Source organism: Sphaerodactylus townsendi, linkage group LG12 (genome assembly GCF_021028975.2).
Source record: "Sphaerodactylus townsendi isolate TG3544 linkage group LG12, MPM_Stown_v2.3, whole genome shotgun sequence".
NCBI lineage: Eukaryota > Metazoa > Chordata > Lepidosauria > Squamata > Sphaerodactylidae > Sphaerodactylus > Sphaerodactylus townsendi.
In genome coordinates, this window is record NC_059436.1 from 29,188,818 (window position 1) to 29,201,098 (window position 12,281).

The 12,281-nt window shown below is 41.7% G+C and overlaps 1 protein-coding gene across 1 annotated transcript; it reads right to left on the bottom strand.

Moving 5' to 3' along the window:
* Positions 1–5,081: 5,081 nt before the first annotated feature.
* GKN2 (gastrokine 2) lies at positions 5,082–11,303 on the bottom strand. The gene is made up of 6 exons (XM_048513320.1): positions 11,263–11,303; positions 9,772–9,828; positions 8,711–8,842; positions 7,272–7,382; positions 6,107–6,260; positions 5,082–5,332 (listed from the first exon to the last, which is right to left on the bottom strand). The coding sequence occupies exons 1-6, from the start codon at positions 11,272–11,274 to the stop codon at positions 5,250–5,252; spliced, it is 549 nt and encodes a 182-aa protein (XP_048369277.1). The 5' UTR covers positions 11,275–11,303; the 3' UTR covers positions 5,082–5,249.
* Positions 11,304–12,281: the final 978 nt, after the last annotated feature.

Genomic DNA, 12,281 nt, shown 5'->3' on the forward strand with positions numbered 1-12,281 from the left:
TTTGGGTGGTGTTAAAAAAACACCAGAATTGGAGACCAAGCAAAATCTTATGCATGTGCACATAAGTGAGTCTTGTTTCAGTCATTGGGACTTACTTCCTGGAAAGTGTCCACGGGCATACAACCCAACAGTGGTGACCTAGAGGGTTATCTCCATTTGTAGGAGTCCTTTTCCTAGTCAAGGGCCATTAAAGCAAATCAGAGCGCAGTACTCTCTGGTGAGCTTAGTACTCTCAAGCTACTTAGTTAGGAGGCCTGCCATTTGATTTCTTCTCTCTGCAGCCAAAAGGCCTCAGTCTTATCTTGCCAATTGTCTAAATATTATGAGTGTTTCTGATAATCACTACGAAACATAGATCCTACCTAATGTTAGGTTAAAGGGAAGGGCCAGGAAGATAAAAATCATGTAACAATGAACAGCAAAGGTAATGGAATCATAGCCACTGGAAGTGTGCCTTGTATATTGATTTTAAGAGGCTACAAGTTGATAATACTGTGACTACCGATAAATAATATTTTTTCTCTCTTAAATAAAATTGCCCACGTGTACATTCTATGAAAGCAATGGGGAATCATAGCCAATTAACATTTTACCCCATCCTTTCTCTGAGCTTTTTGTAGCATACATCCCTTCCCACATTTTACAGTCACAACAATACTGTTTGAGACTGCTCAACAGGTTTCTTCAGCTGTTCTTCCTAACAGTACGGTACAACTCAATAGTGCTTTTGCAAATGACATTCTGATGCAGCTCAGTGATGTTTGACTTTCCCCCACTTTACTACACTGTTGCGCTACGCAGCAGGCATTTGTTTAAATAGAAGTTAAATCAATCACAAGTCATATAAATCAGACATAAATAAGCTGTGTTTTTTAAAAAATGCTAACATTCATTCCTTGTCAAAGTAGCCCTTAGTGACATTAACAGCTTCCGACCAGTTTGAATTGGTAGTATTTTCTTGCCTGTGCAGTTTTGCAAAAACGTGATGCAGAGTTGTTCAACGGGCATCCAAATTTCTTGCTGAACTGAATAGGTCCAGTGATTGGCTCACAGAGCTGAACATTTCCCCTGAAAAATTCACTGCATCCTTGTTCCTGGCACACACTATTTGCATTGATGACTACAAGACAAGGCGGGTGAACTTTCCTGAGCAAGGATAAACATTCTTACAGAGGAGATTGACTGTGAGTGCTTGACAAATAATGACCCAATCATGAACTTGGGGAATACAGGCTATTCTCTGGTGACTGAAAAAGTCCAGTCCATTAACTGTGCAGGCACAAAAGCAGCTACCAGCAGCAGCACAAGAGTAAATGAAACTTATCTAACAAGGCACAACTGAGCCATTACCCTACTAGCAGAAGTAGCTGTTGCACACCTTCACCGCCACTTGGCATGGTGTTCATGTTGGAAGTCAAAAAGCAGCATAAAGCCAATCTGATGAGGCAGCTTGTCTTATCTAAGGCCCTTTCTGCACGGGCCAAATACGGCGCCCTGGGGACGGCAAAAACGCCGTCCCCAGGAGGCACGAAGCCGCCGTTTTCCGACCTTGCTTCCCCAGCAAGGTTTTCGGAAAACGGCGGCTTCGAGCCGCTGCCATGCAAACGGCAGCGGCTCGAAGGCGCCCTCCCCCCTTTCACCCTCCACCTACCATGTCTGTGGCCATCCAGCGAGTCGCCGAGGCCTGGGGACATGCCCCCCTGCCCTGCGACGCTAGAGCACTCGCGCAGGGCAGGGGGGGGGCGTATCCCCAGGCCTCGGCGACGTACCGGACGGCCACAGACATGACAAGTTGGCCGGGTGATGGTGCTCCGCCGCGCCGTCTTCCCGGCTGTTTCTGGGACCGTTCGTGCGAACAGTCCCAGGGGGGTGGGGTCGGCGTCGTATACGCCGACCCAACCCCAATCGTGGCCGTGCGGAAACGGCCTAAGTAAGTTAAAACTTTGATCAAGGCACATTCAGTTGCCGGCACATTCATGTTGAAATTCTGGCATCCTTGCCTACAATCACAACTGTACAACCACAACTATACCATGACGGTAACCATGTTTATAAAGGGAGTAGCTTTCTCACACCTTCTGAATCTTCCAGTGGAAACACAATAGCTCTTTTAGGAGGGTGAACTCTACACATGCCAGTTAGTGGTATTCTGACAGCCAATCAGTTAATTAAAAATAAAAATGAATAGCTGGTTAAGCTAAAAGTTCTTAAGTAGTAGACTGGCTGCTGGCTGATTAATTAAGTTTGAAAAATTGCTGGGAAAATGTCATCAGTGGATATGGGAAAACATTCCCAAATATTTCATCAGTATGGATTGGGGGGAAATTAAATCTCAATTGTATAAATTAGCAAAGGCATATAGAAATTCAGGTGACGTCTAATGGAGATGCACATAAAAAGGATGCCATTTTCATATATTTCAGTCACCCTCCATTATTTATTTTTATTTATTTATTTTATTAGATTTAATATGGTGCCCCTCCCCTTTTGGGCTCAGTGCAGCTTACAGCATTACATATAACATTTAAACACCATAAACATTTCAATAAATTACCATTATAATCATCTCATGATGGTGATATAATAAATATTACAAAATATTGCTGAAACGTCTGCAAAGCATAACATATTTATATTGTTATGAAGTTCAACAAGGCCTGAAGCCCTTGAATGTGTTCTTTCACTCTTATTTTGGGACAAAAATATGTTATACATTACTAGAAAAGGCTGTATGGTCAGATAAAACTGCATAGACTGTGAGGAGTGGCATAATTCTGTAACCCCCCCCCCCCCAGCCATTTATGGAATGTCAGAAAAGGCACAACTGGATCTTTTTTAAAAAGGGAGACAAAAGTATAAATGATACCCCGCCCAGATACATATACATATACGTGTGTGTGTGTGTATGCGTATAATCAACAATGTATATAATGAACAACTCTTTTAACTGATAGAAATCTGGTCCTGAGAAAAGATCTACAAAGCCCAAAAATACAAAGAGTGTTTCTCATTCACAAATCAGTGAATTAAAATTGGACCTACTTGTGGCCGTGGATTTCCCCAAGTAATTCGCAAAAGTTTTTGTTGATGTTATCTCTGCTGATTTAAAGTTTGCAGCAATAATTAACTTGCAGTTTCTTTAACGGGAAAAAAAGCATTCAATGAAACACATTTGAATGGGAGCAAAAAAAAACGGATGTGGACAGTGCAGAGGATCCGATGTTTAGTTTTGTGGTACTGCAAAAAGTGGTGATGGTGTCCATTAGCAATTACTAGGCATTCTTTCTTTCCTTCCTTTTTTCTCCTGCTCCAGCTGGGACTTGCCAAAGGAAACACTCTTCAGCCATTCTGTTTCCACCCTGACATTCCCAAGTCCACCACTTTGTTCTTTCGGCTGTCAGCATCGCATACTTCACATAGATTCTTTCTCAGCACTCACGAACTCGGCTGCCTGGCTCTGGGAGAAAAATGTAGCTACTCCTTGGAATATGCCACCCAGCACCCATTTAATGCATGAACGACTCTCCAAGCTTTTCCCCATTTTTAAAAGGAAAAAAAACCCCTTTGCAGGCATTATAATTCCAGAATTTGTTTGCTGCCCAGTTTCCAAGGAACAAGTAAGCCTCTTCAGCATCTAGCAGAAATTACATGCATTGATATGTAATGTAGTATTTGCATAAGCCACAAACAGTTTGCATACTATGTAAATTTGGCTGTCCAGATTTGGGGAACACAACAGCCTTGATGTTGCTAAGAAGATGAAAGTGCTTTTGCTCAGGAACCCAGGCAAAGTATGAAGAAAGCTCTCCCCGCCCCCCAAATCCCCCAAATTCCCAAAAACATAATCATGTTATGTTTAGCACCATATCAAGCTTTTTATTTAGGCTTAAAATTTGAGGTTAGTATTGGCTTTGTTGTACTGTAAAATATCTTTTTACTACCAGGCTGTTCCATAAGAGGGCTTGTGTTGTGGTGGCAACCATGGGTTTGAAGACATTCCCAGGACTGGAGGCACTCAGCAAGTTCAGAGTACACAAGGTAAGATGTCAATAGTCTTGCCAGGTTGCCAAAAAATTGCAGCTGAATCAGGAAACACAGCAGCCTTGGAGTCTCCTGCTTCTCTTCTCCCCACCTCAGGTCTGAACATCCATGCCAGTGATGGCAAACCTTTTCGAGACTGAGTGCCCAAATTGCAACCCAAAACCCACTTATTTGTTGCAAAGTGCCAACATGGCAATTTAACCTGAGTGCTGAGGTTTTAGTTTAGAAAAATACAGTTTGCTTCAAGGCACGCGTTACTCGGGAGTAAGCTTGGTGAAGCAACCATGCAACGCTTCAAATGGGTGAATCATGACCCTAGGAGGGTTTATTCAGAAGCAAGGCCAGCCTAGATGTGTGTGTGTGGGGTGTGTGTGTGATTTTCCGCTCCCCCTACATGACGAACTCTGTGCGCGCGTGCCCACAGAGAGGGCTCCAAGTGCCACCTCTGGCACCCGTGCCATAGGTTCGCCACCACTGATCTATGCCAATTCTCATCTGCTGTGATGAGTAATCCAACTGTATGATAGTAGTGATATTGTATATGATATAAAGTGGAAAGGAAACTGTCTTTGGGCTGGAGACGTCTCCTCCATGGGCACAGTTGGCTCACAGATATCTTTTCAGAGTAGGAGGCTTCTTTTCATGGCTGGGGGCTGCTGACAACTGCATACACCTCTCTTGAATGAAACAATTTGTGATCTGGAATATAGCCAGCAAGGGGGCAACAGTCTTTTTTAAATTTGTGGAGGGGCACCCCAGGCATGCTCATGGGGACACTGATGCAACTCTAAAGACTAGCTTCTGTGCAGCTCTACACACACACCCCTTGCCATGTTACACTTGTGTGTCTGAAAATAAACCGATTTCCCCACAATGCCATGACTTGCTGCATATCTTTCACACAGAAGCTGATCCTGTTTAGAGGCTGCTGCCTATGGAACTTGCAGCCACACTAGGAAGATGGGAGCTGTGAAATAATTGTTTGGTACAAAATGAAAAGCTCTCTCAAAATGTAACACACACACACACATGCACGCACGAGAAGTGGAAGTTGATCTTTATTAGTAGCTATTGGGTTAACAGCATTAAGATGAAATACGAGAGAGCCTAAGAAGCTTGCAAATTGACATCATTCCCAAATTCACAATGAGGTGGGGTGTTTACTGGTTGGGAAGGGATCCGGCCAATGGCATCCTGGTCAGCTTAAGTTACAGTCTGATGTCTCCGCAGATTGAAATTCCCAGAATGCCAAGGAGACCTGCTTTGACACATCCTCCAGCTCCTGCTACTTCTAGATGCAAAACAGGAAACACAGATTGGTTATTCATACATACAAATGATTGAAGATATTGTATCAATATTTTTTTCCATCTGGGTTTGAATAAGGAATGGACAGAACCTCTCAGCTGTTTTGGTAGCCCTTGGTACCATTTCGTTCTGGTCCACTAAAAAACAATTTAAACTGGAACTGGAATCTGGATCAATCTAGTGCTTTTTCTGTTACAAAAGTGGCAGAGGATTTGCCATGGATCTTGAAATGCATGCCACAAGCCCAGTGCCCTAACTTGCTTTTGATGTGGCAGCAAAACAGCCTGTGAGTTGAAATGAATTTTACCCTCTCAGAAGGCATGGACTTAAACTGGTGTCCTGTCTTTCTTTTTGGAGAGCTATTTCTATGGTATGCATCCCTCCCATTATTCCACCAAGTTTATGTGGCCATTGACTGACCAAATTTACAAACTTCCATACTTTTGAACTAGTAGCTTCCAGCTCAAGATTAAAATGGTGGTAACTGGGAGATATGATTCACTTCTTATGAGCATTAAAATGGTAACTTATGGAAATAGTGACTGAAAATATTAGGGGTCTTAAATGCCTCAAAAAGTGATGCCGTTTCATTGCTAGTCATGTACGCTGACTTCCAGCAAATCTGTCATTCTAGATGGCAGACCTGTTTAAATCTAGCAGAACTCAAGTTTCCATTGTACATCAGCAATAAGATACGGAGAAATTCTGGAAGAGCTCAGTTCTAAACAAAGCAGCATTTTGGTTTCTTCATACTCACTCTCAACTCTTTCAACTTTGTAAACAGGTACACCCTTGCACAGCTTCTCAATGGAGCTGCCATAGACAAACCACTCCTTGATTGATCCAAAGAAAGAATGACTGGGCACATATTTCACCCATATATTTTTTGGAGAGAGCATGTTCTTCAGCATCTGAAAGAAGAATTTGTTAAAAAAGAAGATTATGAAGGATTTTGCTTGTGGCTCCTGACCCGCTGAAACTTCTCCCAACATGGGATGGTGATAAAGTGTTGGTGCTGCCCTCTTGAATAGTTTCCCTTGCATGTACTCACAGACACTAAGGCTCATTCCGCACATGCAGAATAATGCACTTTCAAACTGCTTTCAGTGCTCTTTAAAGCTGTGCAGAATAGCAAAATCCACTTGCAAACAGTTGTGAAAGTGGTTTGAAAACGCATTATTTTGCGTGTGTGGAAGGGGCCTAAGTTTATTGGGCTCCAGCCAGATAAACCAGGAATTCACCAGGTTCCTGAAGATTATTTTCTGTCTGGGCAAAAAAGTGGTTGCCACACTGTATCTCATGCAACAAGTTGTCTGAATCTACCTTTAATATTCTCAAAGTGGGCTATGCTTGGAGGAGGAAGGAGCTGGATTTGGGATTAGGCTTCGATAAGATTTAAAGACTTGGGGACACACTGCCCCTAGCAGCACCCATAGTTCTGACCTTGGGTCCTCTGGCAGCCCAATGAATCTTCAGCCCCTTCTCAAGTCATCCAAGGCTCTTACATCAGTGACACCTGTTGCTGTTGCATCTGGGTGCACAAAATCTTTTAAAGTTCTGTTGTGTGACAGGAAATTTGGATCTGAGATCCAGTTCTGACTTTGAAAGTTACTGCCCTAAATTGCAGCTAAAGTCTAAGTAACTGTTGACAGCCATAACTGCTAACATTCCACCTGCATCAGCTTCATATTCAGACCTGGTTTGCCTGGCACCATCATCAGATACACCTACATTACTGATGTCAATAGAGAAGCTGGGAACTGTAATGCTGTGAAGACTATGGAAATCCAGTAGAATTCACAGCATCCTTGAAAAACTATATGTCCCAGAATTCTTTGAAGGAAGTCGTAACTGTATAAAACCAATATATGCATGTAATATGGAAATACTCATACAGGTTTTTCTTTCCTACACACAGTTACCTGTTTCTCATAAGCAAGACGTCCAACTTCTTCCAGTTCTGGAATGTAGCCTTTTTCCATCTTGTAAACAAAGCAGGCTCGTCGAGAAAACAGTCTTGTTGCAATGTATCCCTGTCATTTATGAAAGCAGGAATAAACAAGTGAGCTCTGGAAATCTATACAGGGTAAGGATCCATTACTTCGCTATTTTAAGATAGGAGTCAACCTGGGTCTTACTGGCATTAAGGCTAAACTGAAGGAGTATACTGGGAAGATAAAACTGGGAGACAAAGAAAGTTCAAAACCAGGCCAGTTTCTAAAGGAATATTTATGCCTTTTTGAATTTGATGTAATTAACTGTTCCTAGTCAAACTTTCACTGATAAACACCATTTCTTGTGCCAAAAAAGCACCTCCTGTTTGCATAAAGCCCAATGAATACTGTTTATGGGTAGTTCTAATATCAGAATAAGATGCCAGAATAAACAGACAATTAATAGTCCAGACAAAAACTGCTCCATGGTATAAACTATTTAAAAGAGATCATATTAGAGCTACATATCTGACCACTACACTAACAAGAAACCTAAGAATAGCTTATACTTCTATTAGATTTCAATCTATGCCTTCAGCAGTGCTTAGTGGCAGATACACAGGAGTACCATTTTCTCAGTGCTTTTGTATCTGTGGAAAACAAGAGCCTGAGGATCTCTTCCATTACATACTCTCCTGTCCTTTATATTCTGAAATAAGGAAAAGGTTTTTGGAGCCAATACTACCTAGGACAGCTTTTTTGTCCGATGATGAGAAACTGATTTTCTTATTGTCTGATATTGATTCCTATGTTTCTTATAAGATGGCTCTCTTTGCCCTGGCAGCTAGGAAACTACTGGTTGACTCAAGACAGTCCAAAAACAGTAGTGGGTGGAAAACGCAAGGAAACGGTGTAAAAGTATTTAAAGTGCTGCACAATGTTTGCACAACGCTTTTCATGGTCGCCGCTTTTGGCTCCATGGAATCTGTCTATGAGCGATGCATTTGAAGCGCCGCCGTCTGATGTTCTAAAGTACTGGAGATTAACTTAGACTAGCTGAAGAAGCTGCAAAAACATCTGACGTATTGATGATGTATTTTAATTTAGAGATTGCGAACACTAATAATTTATATTTTAATGTAAAACTAAATTATTGTTTTAATTTAAATTATTGTTTTAACTAAGTTACTGTTTTAACTGCATGTATTTCTGTATTGTTATAGCCAATGGCTCAAACAATAAAGACTTGACTTGGACTTGGACTAATATCAGAATAATACACAGTCTTGGCACTGGAGAATTAGATTTTGATACAATGTGCATTTTACTAATAAATGGTTCCATCTGGATATGAGTCACAGTGAACTCCGAAGAGTATGCACAAATGGAGATAAATGGTAAAGAAAGGCAGACTGTAATTAACTTACATGTTTGTAGTCAAAAATCGTATCAGAAGAGCATGATCCACCATAGACATGGATATTGGCTATTTGATTCTCATTGTCAATGGTCACTGTTTGCTGGGTGTAATCACCATTGTTGCTGGGGAGCCTGAAGATCTGAGAATAAATGAAGCATAAGCTATTTTATTTTCAAATGCACAGCACAGCTGAGCCATGGCAGGCACATTAAAGTCAGAAGACTTGTGTCTTCTTAATATTAAGGCTATTGACTTTGAATGAAATTCTAGAGATACAGTGGATGTAACCCCTATCCTAAAACTAAACATCTCTCAGTGGTGGTAGGGATTACGAAGGACTATTTCTTGAGTCTAAGAAGGGCATGTAAACAGGCACTGCAGACTCAGAGAAATAGGAAATTGTAACAAGTCCAAACTATAATCTGGGATTAAAATTTTTTTGAATAACAGAAGTATACTTTCTTTGTAAATTTAAAACTTTGGAAGCACATTTCATTCTTATACCTGAAAAGAACATGCAGGAATTATCCTCACAGAAGCCAAACTACTCATTATACTTCTGGCTGCTGTAGATCTGGGAGTTCCTCTTCAGAAGGAAGCAAGCCCAGCACGGGGACTTACAGAAATACACCAGAAAACATAATTTAAGGCTGATGCTTCTGCTGAATCTCTACATGGGAATCAATTGAATGAACCAAACCCATCCAAAGCAGGGATGCAGCAAAATTATCCACAACCCCACGTCCTCACCCCAATAGTGATTGACTGGAAAGAAACTGGCAAAAACAATTTTATCATGTAGAAACACAATAGACAACTTCTGTAAGGTTTGTTCTTTGGGCTCATAGGAGGTACCATAAACATGTCCTGGCAAAAGAGGCTGGGAATTTCTATTTTAATCAAATCCACTCTTGTTCTTTCAGTATTTTGGTGATGTGGTGGAGACAACTTGTTGGATTTTTTGGAGCTTGTGTCCTTTCTTCCTGCTTGTCCACCCATTGTCCACTATTGTTTTTTAAACTGGGAAATACAAAACAATGCAGTGAATAAACTTTGTAATTTGCTTACCCTAAAAGATGCAAAAGCTTGACTCCAGAAGACTCCCAGAACAGCGATTAGTATTAGCTGGAAAAGAAAGAAAATGACAGCATTATTATTCAATAGAAATTTGGGCTACAATCATATTTCTTTTTTAAAAAAAATGAGGCTCCTTCTAAATTTACTATATTCTGGGTCCTCTGAGCCTAGGGTTGCCAAATAGGGTTGCTAACTTTCAGATGCAGCCAGAAGTTTTCCTGGAATTAGAGCTGATCTCCAGACTAGAGAGGACAGTTCCTCTGGAGGAAATAGTGTTAAAGGATAGACTTCATGGCATCACATCCCTACTGAGCTATCTCCTCTCCCCAAACTCAAGGCAACACCCCCAAGTCTACAAGAGTTTCCCAAGGCAACTGTAAATCAGCCAACGCCAGTCTCCCGTTCTGCCCGTGAATGCGCAGAACTCCTTGCAGAGCATTCAATTGTGCACACATAGCCTGTTGTTGTCTGCCAAAATTTGGGGCACAGAATAATAACCTCACACCGGCAGGGGCAAATTGGCCCTTTAATTTACCAGGCAAGTTTCCAGTAGACCACTACCCTGGAAAATTGGTAACAGTCAGAGGCTGGTCAGAAGCAGATCAGAACCACAAGGGTTCCTCAGCTCTGACCTGGCCAGCAGGAATAGCAACAGGAATAGGCAACCAAAGAGAGCATTAAGATGTGTATTGCAGATATTTCAATGGCTTTAGGCTGGGAGGATACTCAAAAATTCAGACTAAGATTAGAATTGCTGGGGGGGTTTTTAAGTTGCAAGCTGAATGTTTGTGTCTTTTCTCTCTGGTCTTCCTACCTGCTGCAAATTTCACAGTGTGAATTATGAAACAAATGAACTGCATGAATACATTCATCTGGAAATTAACTTTGCCCCATAAATGATGTATCTTGTACTTCAAACAGAATAGGAGTTACCACAAAGTGGCAAAGCCAGATAGTCAATTTGGTGAGCCTGCAAAAGCAGAGAACAAGAGCCAGACAGGTTCTGACCGACAGTTTATACTCCACCAGCCTCTTCTCTTCTGCATGCCCTATTGAAATGAACAGAAGATACCCCAGAACATTTCTGTTTTGGAGCTGTTGACTCCAGTGAAGTTCTTGCAAGAGAGTTTGCGGGTGGGCTGTGTTCTCTGTCAACAAAAGGACTCTTGTGGCTCAGGAATCAAACTTTTTGGGCTGGTCTCATATCAACATCACAAAATATGTTCCTGTCTTACTTAACTGTCCTCAAAAATGCATGCCTCAGTTACAGCCCAATACTCCCCCTGGTGAGAAGATCCCCCAGTGAATCGAGTGGTGTGTATATTTTGGCAAGGGAAACTAGCTTCTGTCCTCTTATTATACCACCTAATGAATGATGGCATATGATTCATGTCAAGAGTTCGCCCTTTTACTGAGACAATCCACAAATCTAAATACGTTCATTTTTTTGTTAAAAGGAAAGAATGTGTCAAGTATACTCACAAGCCTGGTCATTTTCCCTCAGATAAGAGCGAGAAGCTAATAAGAAGCAAATGGAATAAAACCACAGAGACTTCGGATTTTTATATCTTGCCTGTAGGTGTGGGAAACACTTCCCAGAAATATGCCTCATGAGCTCAGTGATTCCATATCTTTGGGACACGCCACAGTAAACGGCTTTTATCTGAGTTTTAGCCTGGGCAGATAACCAGGCCCTGATATGTCCAGAGCTCATTAGCAAGCCATGACAAATTCCAAATTGGTCATTTTACAAATATTAGTTAACCCTTTCAAGTTGTGCATATGTCCTAGTTTGTGGTATCAGGAACACCTTAAACTTGATCTTTTTGTACTAACAAGGATGACAGGTGCATTTGGGGAAAGGATTGTGGAATCGCTGAGCCACGTAGCTCATCTTGTAGGGAAGAGATGGGTCAACTGTGACCTGAGGGGTTGTGGCCGTGTCCATCACTCAAGCTGCTGAACAGTTTGTCAGGCACATCAGTTTACTAAACTGCAACATCAACTGGGGGATGATCCTGAACAACTGTTAAATTGCTCAGGAGCAGCAGAAATGAGGGGCAGCAGAACGACCAAGAGCCACATTTGTGTCTCTGGCCACTTCTAATGTCTCCAAATTGGACACTGGCTCATTTGTAGCATCAGCCAGTGCTAGAAGAATCAACATCCAATTAAAAACCTTCAAGGGTAGACCTGTTGGTGTTGAGTGCATAAGGGACCCGGTCACCAATCCCCAAGGGAGCTTTTAAACAACTGATCTGATTTGAGACAATATGTCCCTGATGCAGTCTTGAAGAATAACAGCAAGAGAGGTAATATGTATTCATGGCATTTGTAAAGTACTTCTGGAGTGTTCCAAGCGTTTTGCCCATATAGTGTTGCTGTAGTTCTCACAAGTGCCCTGCATGGCAGATCAGGATTAGCACCCCCATGTTGTAGAGGGAGCTAACCAAGGATAGCCTCATGAATTCATGGTGGAGGCAAAAGTTCAAACTTAATGT

What these genes read in the sequence shown, in the direction of transcription:
- GKN2 (XM_048513320.1), bottom strand. An exon ending in CGATTTTTGACTACAAACAT is followed by an intron (nt 7,383 to 8,710) that starts GTAAGTTAATTA and finishes CATAAATGACAG; the next exon opens with GGATACATTGCAACAAGACT. An exon ending in CAAAGTTGAAAGAGTTGAGA is followed by an intron (nt 5,333 to 6,106) that starts GTGAGTATGAAG and finishes TTTTGCATCTAG; the next exon opens with AAGTAGCAGGAGCTGGAGGA.